A 15,438-nucleotide genomic window follows, 5' to 3' on the forward strand; every position below is an offset into this window, starting at 1 on the left:
TCTCTGGTTCTTCTGCCTTTTCTAAAACCAGCTTGAACATCTGGAAGTTCACGGTTCACATATTGCTGAAGCCTGACTTAGACAATTTTGAGCATTACTTTGCTAGCATGTGAGATGAGTGCAATTGAGCATTCTTTGGCATTGCCTTTCTTTGGGATTGGAATGAAAACTGACCTTTTCCAGTCCTGTGGCCACTGCTGAGTTTTCCAAATTTGCTGACATATTGAGTGCAGCACTTTCACAGCATCATCTTTTAGGATTTGAAATAACTCAACTGGAATTCCATCACCTCCACTAGCTTTGTTCGTAGTGGTGCTTCCTAAAGTCACTTGATTTCACATTCCAGGATGTCTGGCTCTACGTGAGTGATCACACCATCCTGGTTATCTGGGTCATGAAGATCTTTTTTGTACAGTTTTTCTGTGTATTCTTGCCACCTCTTCTTAATATCTTCTGCTTCTGTCAGATCCATACTATTTCTGTCCTTTATTGAGCCCATCTTTGCATGAAATGTTCCCTTGCTATCTCTAATTTTCTTGAATAGATCTCTAGTCTTTTCCATTCTAGTGTTTTCTTCTATTTCTTTGCATTGATCGTGGAGAAAGGCTTTCTTATCTCCTTGCTATTCTTTGGAACTCTGCATTCAAATGGTTATATCTTTCCTTTTCTCCTTTGCTTTTTGCTTCCCTTCTTTTCACAGCTATTTGTAAGGCCTCTTCAGACAGCTATTTTGCCTTTTTGCATTTCTTTTTCTTGGGGATGGTCTTGATTCCTGTTTCCTGTACAGTGTCACTAACCGCTGTCCATAGTTTATCAGGCACTCTATCAGATCTAGTCCTTTAAATCTATTTCTCACTTCCACTGCATAATCATAAGGGATTTGATTTAGGTCATACCTGAATGGTCTATTAGTTTTCCCCACTTTCTTTAATTTGAGTCTGAATTTTGCAATAAGGAGTTCATGATATGAGCCACAGTCTGCTCCTGGTCTTTTTTTTTTTTTGCTGACTGTATAGAGCGTCTCCATCTTTGGCCGCAAAGAATAAATCAGTCTGATTTTGGTGTTGGCCATCTGGTGATGTCCATGTGTAGAGTCTTCTCCTGTGTTGTTGGAAGAGGGTATTTGCTATGACCAGTGCGTTCTCATGGCAAAACCCTATTAGCCTTTGCCCTGGTTCATTCTGTACTCCAAGGCCAAATTTGCCTGTTACTCCAGATGTTTCTTGACTTCCTACTTTTGTATTCCAGTCCCCTGTAATGAAAAGGACATCTCTTTTGGATGTTAGTTCTAAAAGGTCTTGCAGGTCTTCATAGAACCATTCATCTTCTTTAGCGTTACTGGTTGGGGAATAGACTTGGATTATTGTGATATTGAATGGTTTGCCTTGAAAACGAACAGAGATCATTCTGTCATTTTTGAGATTTCATCCAACTACTGCATTTCGGACTCTTTTGTGGACTATGATGGCTACTCCATTTCTTCTAAGGGATTCCTGCCCACAATAGTAAATATAATGGTCATCTGAATCAATTAAAAGACACCTGCTCCTTGGAAGGAAAGTTATGACCAACCTAGACAGCATATTAAAAAGCAGAGACATTACTTTGCCAACAAAGGTCTGTCTAGTCAAGGCTATGGTTTTTCCAGTAGTCATGTATGGATGTGAGAGTTGGACTGTGAAGAAAGCTGAGCCCCGAAGAATTGATGCTTTTGAACTGTGGTGTTGGAGAAAACTCTTGAGAGTCCCTTGGACTGCAGGGAGATCCAACCAGTCCATCCTAAAGGAGATCAGTCTTGGGTGTTCACTGGAGGGACTGATGTTGAAGCTGAAACTCCAATACTTTGGCCACCTGATGCAAAGAGCTGACTCATTTGAAAAGACCCTGATGCTGTGAAAGATTGAGGTCAGGAGGAGAAGGGGATGATAGAGGATGAGATTGTTGGATGGCATCACTGACTCAATGGACATGGGTTTGGGTGGACTCCAGGAGTTGGTGATGGACTGGGAGGCCAGGCGTGCTGCGGTTCACGGGGTCGTAAAGAGTCAGACACTACTGAGCGACTGAACTGAACGGAACTGAGTTAAATTCACCCATTCCAGTCCATTTTAGTTCGCTGATTCCTAGAATGTCAACGTTCACTCTTGCCACCTCGTGTTTGACCACTTCAAGTTTGCTCTGATTCATGGACCTAACATTCCAGGTTCCTATACAGTAATGCTCTTTACAGCATTGTACCTTGCTTCTATCACCAGTCATATCCACAACTGGGTGTTGTTTTTGCTTTGGCTCCATCCCTTCATTCTTTCTGGAGTTATTTCTCCACTGATCTTCAGTAGTATATTGGACACCTACCGACCTGGAGTGCTAGATCAAATGAAATAGTCTGACCTCTTATGCAGGATGATCACTCACCCCGTCCAGTCAGCCAGCCCTCTCAGTAGTTGGTCTTGAGCTTACATTCTAACATTGAGACAGAAAATGAACAATAAACATAAGAAATGATTCATTATATAGTATGTGAGATGGTAATATGTGCTACATAAAAGACCAAGAGGGATGGGGAGTGAGAGGGTAGGTTTCAATTTTTAAAATGATAGGCAGGTAGCCTCACCACTAAGACATCTGAGCAGACACTTGGAGGTGAGGAAGGGGTAGCTCTGAGAATCGCTCAGGTAAGAACTTTCCAGGCAGAGTGTCAAGTGGACTGATGCCCTAACAAGTAGGAGCCTATCTGTGTGTCTGAGGAACGGCACTCAGGGCTGCATGACCGGGTTGGAATGAGTGAGGGAAGGAAATAGGAAGACAGATCAAAGAATTTACAGGAGGGCAGGAGGGTGGAGCCATTCTGGGGACTTAAGGTAGCTATTTCAGTGTTTGAGCATAGGAGTGATGGGACCTGGTGTACAATTTTTTTTTTTTTTTAAGAATTTCTGTCATTTTTTAAATTTAGGAACATTGTAAGCAATCCTACCCTATTAAAAAAGATATTTGTTAGCTATTTCATGATAGAATTTGCTTTTATCGACTTATTAGACATAAATGAGCTTCTAACTAATACAACATTGTAAATCAAATTGTAATCAAATTGTAAATCAAAACAAAAAACATTGTATATTCCAAAAAAATTGCTTAAATGGTTACTAAGAAAAGATAAAATCAAAGGAATCTCATAATAATTGTGAAAGTGAATCCTGGCAATGTCCCTAATAAGAATGGTGTACATTATAATGGTGTCTCGAACTGCTTTGTCAAAAATCAACCAGGAAGTCACAGGCCTAATATAGCCAGTAATGACTTCTCAGTTCAGGATCGTAGTAGATAAGGACATGTGGGTTCTGGATATAGCTAAGGATAAGCCAACAGAACTTCCTAATCACTGACTGTGAAGTACGAGAGAGGGGATTTATGGATAACTCCCAAGATTTTCAGCCTGAACAACTGGCAGTATAGCGTTGCCCTCAGCTGTCAAGGGAAAGGCTGTGGGTGAAGCTGATTTTGTCGACAAAGATCAGGAGTTACATTTTGAATTATGAATTTGAGACATCTGTTAGGGTGTCTCTGTAGGAGGTATCAGATAAGCAAGAATTCTGAAGATGGGTATGAGCTGGGTTTACAAATCTGAGAATCAGCAGTCTAGAGATAGTTTTTAAAGTCATGGAACTGGATTAGGTTATGAAGGCAGTGAACACAGATAGAAAAAATAAGAGAAATAAATGAGCCTTGCCAGACTCTATTATTAAGAAGTCTTCAAACAGGGAAGGGGCCAGCAAAGGAACAACATTAGAGGATGACCAGTGAGGTGTGAGGAAATCCATGAGGAGTGAATTGAAGAGCAGAGAGATCAGTTATGTTGGAAGCTGTTGAGTAAAGACTGAAAATAAAATCTAGTAGTTGGTCATTTCCCCTTCATGGATCACAGGCTTCTTGTGGTGAAAGGGCTTTCATAACTCAGTGAAGCCATGAGCCTTGCCATGCAGGGCCACCCAAGATGAATGGGTCATAGTGAAGAGTTAAGATAAAATGTGGTCCACTGCAGGAAGAAGTGGCAACCCACTCCAGTATTTTTTGCCAAGAGAACCCAGTCAACAGTATGAAGAGGCAAACAGATACAACACCAGAAGAGGAGCCCTCTGTGTCAGAAGGTGTCCAATAGGCTACAGAGGAAGAGCAGAGGGCAATTACTAATAGCTCCAGGAAGAATGAAATGTCTGGGCCAAAGCAGAAATGATGCTCAGTTGTGGATGTGTCTGGTGGTGAAAGTAAAGTCTGATGCAGTAAAGAACAATATTGCATAGGAACCTGGAATGTTAGGTCCATGAATCAAGGTAAATTGTACGTGGTCAAGCAGGAGATGGCAAGATTGAACATCAACATCTTAGGAATCAGTGACTGAAATGGATAAGAATGGGCAAATTTAATTCAGATGACCATTGCATCTACTTCTGTGGGCAAGACTCACTTAGAAGAAATGCAGTAGCCCTCATAGAGTCCAATATGCAATACTTCGGTGCAATCTCAAAAATGATAGAATGATCTCAGTTCATTTCCAAAGCAAACCATTCAGCATCACAGTAATCCTAGCCAATGTGCCAGCCCCTCATGCAGAAGAAGCTGAAGCTGACTGCTTCTATGAAGAATTACAAGACTTTCTAGAACCAACACCAAAAAAAGATGTCTTTTCATCATAGGGGATTTGAATGCAAAAGTAGGAAGTCAAGAGAGACCCAGAATAACTGGCAAGTTTGGCCTCAGAGTACAAAATAAAGAAGCAGGGCAAAGGCTAATAAGAGTTTTCTTAAGAGAATGCACTGGTCATAGTAAATACCATTTTCCAACAACCCAAGATATGACTATACGTGGACATCATCAGGTGGTCAATACCAATATCAGATTGGTTATGTTCTTCACAGACCCAGATGGAGAAACTCTATATAGTCAGCAAAAAAACAAGACCTGGAGCTGCCTGTGGCTCACATCATGGGCTCCTTATTGCAAAACTTAGGCTTAAATTAAAGAAAGTAGGGAAAACCACTAGGCCATTCAGGTATGACCTAAATCAAATCCCGTATGATTATACAGTGATGGTGATGGCTAGCTTCAAAGGAGTAGATCTGATAGAGTGTCTGAAGAACTATGGACAGAGGTTCATAACATTGTACAGGAGTTAGTGATCAAAACTATACCAAAGAAAAAGAAATGCAGATGGCAAAGTGGCTGTCTGAGGAGGCTTTACAAATAGCTGAGAAAGAAGAGAAGTGAAGGGCAAAGGAGAAAAGGAAAGATATACCCAACTGAATGCAGAGTTCCAGAGAATAGCAAGGAACGATAAGAAGCCCTTCATAAATGAACAGTGTGAAGAAGTAAACAATAGAATGGGAAATACCAGAGATCACTTCAAGAAACTTGGAAATATCAAGGGAATATTTCATGTGAGGTTGGTGCATGATAAAAGACAGAAATGGTAAGGACCTAACAGAAACAGAAGAGATTAAGAAGAAGGGGCAAGAATACACCAAAGAACTGTACAAGAAAGGTCTTAATGACCCGGATAACCACAGTGGTGTGGTAACTCACCTAGAGCCAGACATCCTGGAGTGTGAAATCAAGTGGGCCTTAGGAAGCATTACTACAAGCAAAGCTAGTAGAGGTGAAGGAATTCCAGTTGAGCTATTTAAAATCCTAAAAAATGATGCTGTTGAAGTGCTGCATTCAATATGTCAGCAAATTTGGAAAACTCAGCAGTGGCCATAGGACTAGAAAAGGTTAATTTTCATTCCAGCCCCAGAGAAGAGCAATGCCATAGATGTTCAAACTACTGTACAGTTGCCCTCATTTTGCATGTTTGCAAGGTTATGCTCAAAATTCTTCAAGCTAGGCTTCAAGAGTATGTGAACCAAGAACTTCCAGATGTATAAGCTGGATTTAGAAAGGCAGAGGAACCAGAGACCAAATTGCCAATATCCTTTGGATCATAGAAAAAGCAAGGAAATTCCTGAAAAAGCATCTATTTCTGCTTCATTGATATGTTAAGTCTTTGACTGTGTGGATCCCAACAGTTTGTTAAAACTTCTTAAAGAGAGGGGAGTACCAGACTCCCTTACCTGTCTGCTGAGAAACCAGTATGCAGGTCAAGAAGCATCAGTTAGAACCGGACACAGAGTAGTTGACCGGTTCAAAATTGGGAAAGGAGTATGTCAAGGCTATATATTGTCACCCTGCTTATTTAACTTCTATTCACAGTACTGGGCCTCCCAGGTGGCGCTAATGGTAAATAACCTGCTTGCCAATGCAAAAGACATAAGAGATAGGGTTTCTATCTCTGAAAGAAGGCATGGCAACCCATTCCAATGTTCTTGCCTGGAGAATCCCATGGACAGAGGTGCCTGGCAGGCTATAGTCCATGCGGTCACAAAGAGTCAGAACTGAAGCACCTTAGCATGTACACATGCAGAGTACCTCACGCAAAATGCTGGGCTGGATGGATCATAAGCTGGAATCAAGACTGCCAGGAGAAATATCAATAAGCTCAGATATGCAGAGGATAGAACTCTAATGGCAATGGCAGAAGGTGAAGAGGAACTAAAGGGATTCTTGATGAGGGTGAAAGAGGAGAGTGAAAAAACTGGGTTAAAACTCAACATTCAAAAAACTAAGACCATGGTATCTGGTCCTTTTGAAACAGTGAGAAACTTTATTTTCGTGGCCTCCAAAATCACTATAGATGGTGACTGCAGTCATGAAAAGATGCTTGCTCCTTGGAAGGAAAGCTATGATAAACCTAGACAGTGTATTAAAAAGCAGAGACATCACTTTGTCCATAGAGTCAAAGCTGTGATTTTCCCAAAATCATAAGTCATGTATGGATGTGAGAGTTGGACCATAAAAAAGGGTGACTGTCAAAAAATTGATGTTTTCCTGCTGTGGTCCTGTGGAAGACTCTTGAGAGTCCCTTGGACTGCCTAGAGATCAAACCAGTCAATCCTAAAGAAAATCAGCCCTGAATATTCACTGGAAGGTCTGATGCTGAAGCTGAAGCTCTAGTATTTGACCACCTGATGGGAAGTGCTGAACATTGGAAAAGACCCTGATGCTGGGAAAGTGAAAGTGAAAGTTGTTCAGCCCTGTCCGACTCTTTGGACAACCCCATGGAAAATCAGTTTAGTTCAGTCGCTCAGTCATAGCCGACTCTTTGCAACCCCATGAATTGCAGCACGCCAGGCCTCCCTGTCTATCACCAGCTCCCGGAGTTTACCCAAACTCATGTCCATTGAGTTGGTGATGCCATCCAGCCATCTCATCCTCTGTCATCCCCTTCTCCTCCTGCCCCTAATCCTTCCCAGGATCAGGGTCTTTCCAATGAGTCAACTCTTCGCATGAGGTGGCCAAAGTATTGGAGTTTCAGCTTCAACATCAGTCCTTCCAATGAACACCCAGGACTGATCTCCTTTAGGATGAACTGGTTGGATCTCCTTGCAGTCCAAGGGACTCTCAAGAGTCTTCTCCAATACCACGTTCAAAAGCATCAATTGTTCGGCGCTCAGCTTTCTTCACAGTCCAACTCTCACATCCATACATGACCACTGGAAAAATCATAGCCTTGACTAGACGGACCTTTGTTGGCAAAGTAATGTCTCTGCTTTTGAATATGCTGTCTAGGTTGGTCATAACTTTCCTTCCAAGGAGTAAGAGTCTTTTAACTTCATGGCTGCACTCACCATCTGCAGTGATTTTGGAGCCACCAAAAATAAAGTCTGACACTGTTTCCACTGTTTCCCCATCTATTTCCCATGAAGTGACGGGACCAGATGCCATGATCTTAGTTTTCTGAATGTTGAGTTTGAAGCCAACTTTTTCACTCTCCTTTTTCACTTTCATCAAGAGCCTTTTTAGTTCCTCTTCACTTTCTGCCATAAGGGTGGTCTCATCTGCATATCTGAGGTTATTGATATTTCCCCCAGCAACCTTGATTCCAGCTTGTGCTTCTTCCAGTCCAGCGTTTCTCATGATGTACACTACATATAAGTTAAATAAGCAGGGTGACAATATACAACCTTGATGTACTCTTTTTCCTATTTGGAACAGGTCTGTTTTTCCATGTCCAGTTCTAACTGTTGCTTCCTGACCTGCATACAGGTTTCTCAAGAGGCAGGTCAGGTGGTATGGTATCCCCATCTCTTTCAGAAATTTCCACAGTTTATTGTGATCCACACAGTCAAAGGCTTTGGCATAGTCAATAAAGCAGAAATAGATATTTTTCTGGAACTCTCTTGCTTTTTCCATGATCCAGCGGATGTTGGCAATTTGATGTCTGGTTCCTCTGCCTTTTCTAAAACCAGCTTGAACATCTGGAAGTCCATGGTTCACGTATTGCTGAAGCCTGGCTTGGAGAATATTGAGCATTACTTTACTAGCGTGTGAGATGAGTGCAACTGTGCGGTAGTTTGAGCATTCTTTGGCATTGCCTTTCTTTGGGATTGGAATGAAAACTGACCTTTTCCAGTCCTTGTGGCTACTGCTGAGTTTTCCAAATTTGCTGGCATATTGAGTGCAGCACTTTCACAGCATCATCTTTCAGGATTTGAAATAGCTCAACTGGAATTCCATCACCTCCACTAGCTTTGTTCATAGTGATGCTTTCTAAGGCCCAGTTGACTTCACATTCCAGGATGTCTGGCTCTAGGTGAGTGATCACACCATCGTGATTATCTGGGTTGATCTTTTTTGTACAGTTCTTTGTATTCTTGCCACCTCTTCTTAATATCTTCTGTTAGGTCCCTACCATTTCTGTCCTTTATCGAGCCCATCTTTGCATGAAATGTTCCCTTTGTATCTCTGATTTTCTTAAAGAGATCTCTAGTCTTTCCCATTCTGTTGTTTTCTTCTATCTTTGCATTGCGCTGAGAAAGGCTTTCTTATCTCTCCTTACCGTCTTTGGAACTTTGCATTCAGATGCTTATATATTTCCTTTTCTCCTTTGCTTTTCGCTTCTCTTCTATTCACAGCTATTTGTAAGGCCTCCTCAGACAGCCATTTTGCTTTTTTGCATTTCTGTTCCATGGGGATGGTCTTGATCCCTGTCTCCTGTACAGTGTCACGAACCTCCGTCCATAGTTCATCAGGCACTCTGTCTATCAGATCTAGTCCCTTCAATCTGTTTCTCACTTCCACTGTATAATCATAAGGGATTTGATTTAGGTCATACCTGAATGGTCTAGTGGTTTCCCCTGCTTTCTTCAATTTAATTCTGAATTTGGTCTATAGAGTCCACGAAATTCTCCAGGAAAGGATACTGGAAGATAGCCTTTGCCTTCTCCAGGGGATCTTCCCAACCCAGGAATCGAACCTAGGTCTCCCTCATTGCAGGCATATTCTTTACCAGCTGAGCCACAAGAGAAACCTGATGCTGGAAAAGATTGAAGGCAAACCAAGAGAAAGCAGTGGCAGAGGATGAGATGTTTAGATAGCATCACTGACTCAACAGACATGAATTTGAGCAAAGTCTGGGAAATAGTTTAGGACAGAGGAGCCTGGCATACTACAGTCCTTGGGGTCACAATGAGTCAGATAAGATTTAGCAACTAAACAAAAGGTTGGTTAGTTAATGGAAAAAGAAGAAAAGTTTAAGAAGGGGATTATAAAAATAACATATTTTTAAACATTTTGTTTTAATTTAAAACACACCAAGTAATTCTTTCATCAACTTTTAGGTGAAGCTCTTCATATTAATATAGTTCTCCTGATCAAAGTGCCATGTATTCTTACTTGAACAGATCACACCTTTAATGTTTCATCTGTGGTTTCTAGTGTTTGAGAATTTAAACATATTTATGAAGCAAACTAATGACAATATCTGTCTCAAGACATTTAAATTTTTTTCTAATTTTATTTAGCCGTGTCATCCATGTCACATTAAAAACTTTTATAGCAGCTCCTTTGTTCAGTTTAAAAAGTGTTCTGATTTTCTAGAAGTAGGAACTCATTTCTTCAGTATCTGGAATATTTAATTTACTAATTAGAGTTTGTGTTCAACAGACATGAAGATTTGGACTAAACACAAGTGGCTCTTGCATATAATTCAGTTCATGAGAACAGAAGTACATGGGTGCTGCCCACCTGGGGGAATACCTCAGTTGGTATCACAGAGAGATTGGAAGGATTATTTTAAAAGCTTCTACTGCACTGTTCACCATTTATCAAGTACCTACTAGTTCTTGTAAGATAGTGTGTTAACAGATAATGTGTTATACTAGTAGTGTGCTAAAGCCCCTCCAAACACAAATTCATTTACTCTTCATAGCAACTCACTTGTGCCTTCCTTCCATTTTATAGAGAAATTGGGGCATAGAGCACGTAAGGCAAGGACACATGGCTAGTAGAAGGTGATCCTGAGGCCAAGCCCAAAGTCTGTGAGCCTGAAGCCACTGTCCTCAGCACACTGACCTATTCAGCAACAACCCCTCTTCTTCATGATGTTTTCAAGGAAGATGAGGAGAAAGGGCAATTGAGAGTTCAGGGTCAAGAGAGAGCTCCAGTTTCCTCTGACATTTTTTGAAAGAATATGAGAATCTGGCCCAGCAAAGGAATCAGGAAGTAGAACCGGCCAAATAGACAAAGAGCTCAAGCAACATGATTCCAAAGAAACTATGAAGAGATTGGGAGACCAAAATTTACTCCAATAAACAGACATTCATTTGATGTTTAAAAAGGATGGCTGGCCTTTGCTTTGTTTTCAAAATGTTTATATCTGTTTCTTTTTTGTGTAAAATTTTTGCTGGTTTACTTCCTATCAGGATTTCTTTTACCTAATTTTTTTTTTTTTCTTCCAACAGATGCTCTTAAAATACCCTTAAGGATTTCAGTGGGTGAGATTGAACCAGGCAACTACAGTGCCGATGACTTTGAATGTGAAAACACAATATGTGCTTTAAATATTCGCAAACAGACATCATGGGATGATTTTTCAAAAGCAGTGAGTCAAGCTCTGACAAACCATTTCCAAGCAATCTCTTCTGATGGATGGTGGAGCCTGGAAGACATGACGTTTAATAGCACCAGCGACTCCAGCATTGGGCTCAGTGCAAGCAGTGTGCGATCCATCACATTAGGTATCAGCAGTCCTGCAATGAAGGGAAAGTTAAATTTCTGGGTTTATTTATGTTTACGGGCTCCCTAACCTGATTCATAGTTCATTGATTAAATACATTCAAAGCTCACTTGTGGCAGCTGCTGGCGCTGGAAACCTTGAGTGTTCATAATGCAGCCATTACATAATGTTGCCTGTTGGTATAAAAATGCTTTTACACCTCAAATAATACCCAGAGAGTGAAGAACATGAAAGCCCTTGATGAGGCTTTGTGATTGCACTTGCTATTTTGATAAATGCAAGAAACTAACCACATTGCAGCTGCTTGCTAATGCACAAGCTCTGAACACAGCTCCAAGTTTGTACTTGGACTGCGCCAGAGATGCAGTAGAGCAGGAACCCCTTACCTTCAGACAAGAGTGAGAAGAAGCACTTTAATAAAGAGGTAGTCAAGCCTCCCACTTGGGAGGAGTCGGGGTGATAACTGGTTGTTTCTGTTTGATGGGACTCCGAAGAATTTAAAAAGATAAGATTTGCCTTCTGGTGAGCATAATACATGTCCTATAAATGTTAGTTGTCCTGGTTAGTCTCTTTCCTGTTGAACTCGGAGATCTGACATCTATGGGGAACCTCCTGTGGTGTCAGGACTGTGCCGGGAGCTATATTTATATACAGACCTCACTGAGTCCTTACAGCAGGCTCATTTACAGATAACTAGTTACAAGATAACTTGCCTGAGGTCACACGGCTAAGGAACAAAGCAGTCAATTCTCAAATCCCAGTCTGTCTGATACGAAAGTCTGTGTATTTTCAATAGCACCATGTTGCAAAAGAAGAGTCAAGATTGAGGAAAGGGCAGGTTTCAGCATGTGATTAATGTATCAGCTTATATTAGAAAGTGTTTCATTCTGTTCAGACATACACCCTACATCACTCTGAAAATATATATATCCACTCATTTTTGAAGCAGATTATTCACAACTTAATTTTATGGATTGTTACGATCTTAAAATGATTATTACAGAATTATTATATCATTTTAGAAGTACATTTAGAAAAGAAGTCAAATGATTCTCAGGACCTCATTTGCCCACAGGTGCAGTGTTATTTAAAGTGTGGGTCTGCCCAGGGATCTGTGGTTCTTCTGACTTCCAATAAACGAAGTCAGCGCAGCCCTGCTTTGAAGGAAAAGGCCCTCCGTCATCAGCGCTCATCCAGCTAATCCGGAAACTGGGGGAAGGCAGGTGGTTGTTTACCACCGTCAGATCCATGTACTTCTGTGAGCAGTGGGTGCGAAGGCCAGTCTGTTCTGTTGTTCATTCTTGTCCCTGAGTACTTGGGAACCCAAATAGCATTTTGTATCTAAAAAATCATTGAGTTCTGTGGGCTAGGTCTTTAGTTTGGTACCTGGCTGTGGCCACTTGATGATTGGTGATTACAGGCATACCTCAGGGATACTGCAAGTTCAGTTCCAGACCACAGCAATAAAAGTTTCCCAATATAAATCAAGTCACATGTATTTTTTTGGTTTCTCAGTGCAAATAAAAATTACTTACAATGTACTGCAGTTTATTAAGTGTACAGTAGCAATGTCTAAAAAACTATACATACTAAATTAAAAACTTTTGCTAAAAAGTGTTTGCCATCATCTGAACCTTCAGAAAGTTATAATCTTTTTGCAGTAGTAACATCAAAGATCACTGATCACAGATCACCATAACATATATAATGAGAGTGAAAACATTTGAAATATTGTGAAAATTACCAAAAATGTGACACAGGCACAAAGTGAGCAAATGGGCTGTTGGAAAAATGGCACTGATAGACTTGATCCATGCAAGATCAAGAACCTTTAGTTTGTAAATAACAATAACTGCTACATGCAAAAAAGCAAAGCACAATAAAAGGAGGTATGCCTCCATAACACTGTTATTATGTATGTATATGAGAAACTGTACTGTATCAATAACCTAAGCTGGATTAAAGGGACCAAGGGCAACAGAGAAACAGTGAGTTACAGGTGAGCTATATATGCATTTTGGGGGCGTGCAGAGGATAGGCATTTAGGAATTGATCTATGGAAGGAAGGGACAAATGTAAGTGCTTATGACTGCTCCCTCCCCAGAATGGACACTTACAGAGTGGGGCTGTTTTTTCTGAGCAAGAGTGAGCAGAGAGCCCAGACTGTGAAAGTTTTGATTTATTCTGAGCCCCTGAAGTTGCCTGTGAATCAAAAAATGTGTTGGAAAGGGTGTCAAGGATCAGATCATAAAGGATCTCTTGCTTCATTCAACGTGCTCCAGCTTTGTGAAGCAGGCACTGGAAGAACCATGGAAGGGTGGCAACTCCTTTGTTCTTAAAGACTGCACCCTGGACATATTGTTTATATTTGCATTCTCCAGATTTTGTTCAATCCCTATAGCTTGCAGGCCTCCCACTGACAGTGAAAATTATGCTGGAGTTAACCCTTTGTGTGACCCTTTCCGTAGTCTGTGTCTCTGACAGTCCAAGCTCTAGAGTCCTTTAGGGTCTCGCACAGGAGAGTGTACATTGACTCTTATAAGAATTCCTTTTAAGCGTCTCTTGACATTTCTTTTTACCTTTTTTTGAACTAGGAAATGTGCCGTGGTCAGCAGGTCAGAGCTTCACCCAGTCCCCATGGGACTTCATGAGAACGAATAAAGCAGAGCAGGTCACTGTGCTTTTGTCAGGTAAGGATATTCCAAACTGAGGCGACGTTGAGAGAGTTTGCATCATGAGTGTTTCATGATTCATGATTTTGTCCTGTGTCCCCAAGCCATGCGTGTGTGACTCCCACACTGAGTAGTTAGATTTTCTTTGAAATATTTGATTAAGGAGAAGAAAAATCAAAAGTCATGTTTCTGACACCTGTGATGATGTCCTGATCATTGATTGCTGCAACTCTGATTGCATTTCTCATTAGGAAAAAGCTGATGTGCTGATAAGAGTGACAGATACCATGTTAAGAGAAGTGTCTTACTGCTGTCAGGTACAGCGTATGACGCACGTGATTATTACGGTACAAGCTAATCTTCAGTGAGCGTCTCCTGTGTGCTTGGTCCTGTTGTTTACAGAACATGACAAGTACAAGTTCATGTAATCCTTACAACAGCGTAATTAAGATAGGTATCTCTGTTTATCCTCATTTTATGTATAAGGAAATTGAGGTTCAGAGAGATTGATGTTCTTATCTGAGTGTGTACAGCTAGTACGTAGTATAGGAATTCTCAGTTTCCCAGCCCTTAATGCTAAAAGGCTACTGATTTTATCATGTATTTCCCAGGTTTGGGAATGGAGCTTTTAAAAATTCAGTTTCAACTAATAAAGTTTTATTATTTGACCTAAGTTTTTTTTTTTTAAAAAAAAGCCTGAGACCATTCCAGAAAATTCCTTCAGGCTCGAACGCCATGTTGAGAGAGTGGCAGGCGGCACACAGAATGGGGTGGAAGTGGGGGTCAGAATTTGGGAATGCACCTGTACATTGATGCTGGCAAAGCTCGAACTTCTGAGGATTGGTATTATACATGGCTTATAAGCGGTCGAGTATTGAATCCAGCAATCAGAGAAGATACAAGCTACAGTGTTGGAACCTGGATGCGAAGGCCCTGGTCGTGATTGACAGGGGATGGGTGAGCTCGCCCTGGGGGAGATCAGGCCAGCTGAGGAACTCTTGGGAGCCACAGCAGGGGCTGTTTCTCAGCCAGTCCAAGGTGTCACGGCATTTTCACGACGGTAAAGGCACACTGGTTCCTCTTGGCCACATGTCAGCTCTGCCTACAGAAGTCAATAACCATCTTATATCGTACATTCAGCTCTGTTAGGTTTTGATCATTCTTACAGTTGAGGTGAAGAGCCCATCTTCCTTCTGTGTGTTTCCTTCTCGCAGGGCCTCAGGAGGGCTGCCTCAGTAGTGTGACCTACGCATCTATGATCCCTCTTCAGATGCTGCAGAACTACCTCAGACTGGTAGGTGGACCTGCAAGGTGGAGTCTTACGCTCCTGGTCCCAGTGAGGATTAGTTGGTTGCTCAGTTTTACATTGAGAGCCGTGTGAGCCCCTCCTTCCCCTGTGCTCTGAGCTCATGACCTTTCCAGGGCCCCCTCCCTGGAAAACTGCTGATATCTTGCCTGGAAATTGCTGGGACCGAGAGACTGCATGTAACCTGCCAACTTTTATAGTTTGGGCAGGAGGAGGGTGTCTTTTCCTAACACAGACTTGGCATCAAGTAATTCCTCATTAATATGGAAGAGAATGACTGTAGCTATCAAGATGCCTGGCTGTAAACCTACTCAATTTAAAATTAAGTAAATATGCTAGCGTTAGTATTGTAT

The 15,438-nt window shown here is 41.4% G+C and overlaps 1 protein-coding gene across 1 annotated transcript in view; it reads left to right on the forward strand.

Annotated features, from left to right (window-relative positions):
* Positions 1-15,438, forward strand: part of CTTNBP2 (cortactin binding protein 2) — a 169,358-nt gene that overhangs the window by 109,955 nt on the left and 43,965 nt on the right. Inside the window, exons 10-12 of the mRNA XM_055590284.1 lie at positions 10,833-11,108; positions 13,702-13,797; positions 14,994-15,073. Of these exons, the coding sequence (XP_055446259.1) occupies positions 10,833-11,108; positions 13,702-13,797; positions 14,994-15,073 (452 nt within the window). The remainder of the gene's footprint in view (positions 1-10,832; positions 11,109-13,701; positions 13,798-14,993; positions 15,074-15,438) is intronic.

This window comes from Bubalus kerabau, chromosome 8 (genome assembly GCF_029407905.1).
Source record: "Bubalus kerabau isolate K-KA32 ecotype Philippines breed swamp buffalo chromosome 8, PCC_UOA_SB_1v2, whole genome shotgun sequence".
Taxonomy (NCBI): Eukaryota; Metazoa; Chordata; class Mammalia; order Artiodactyla; family Bovidae; genus Bubalus; species Bubalus kerabau.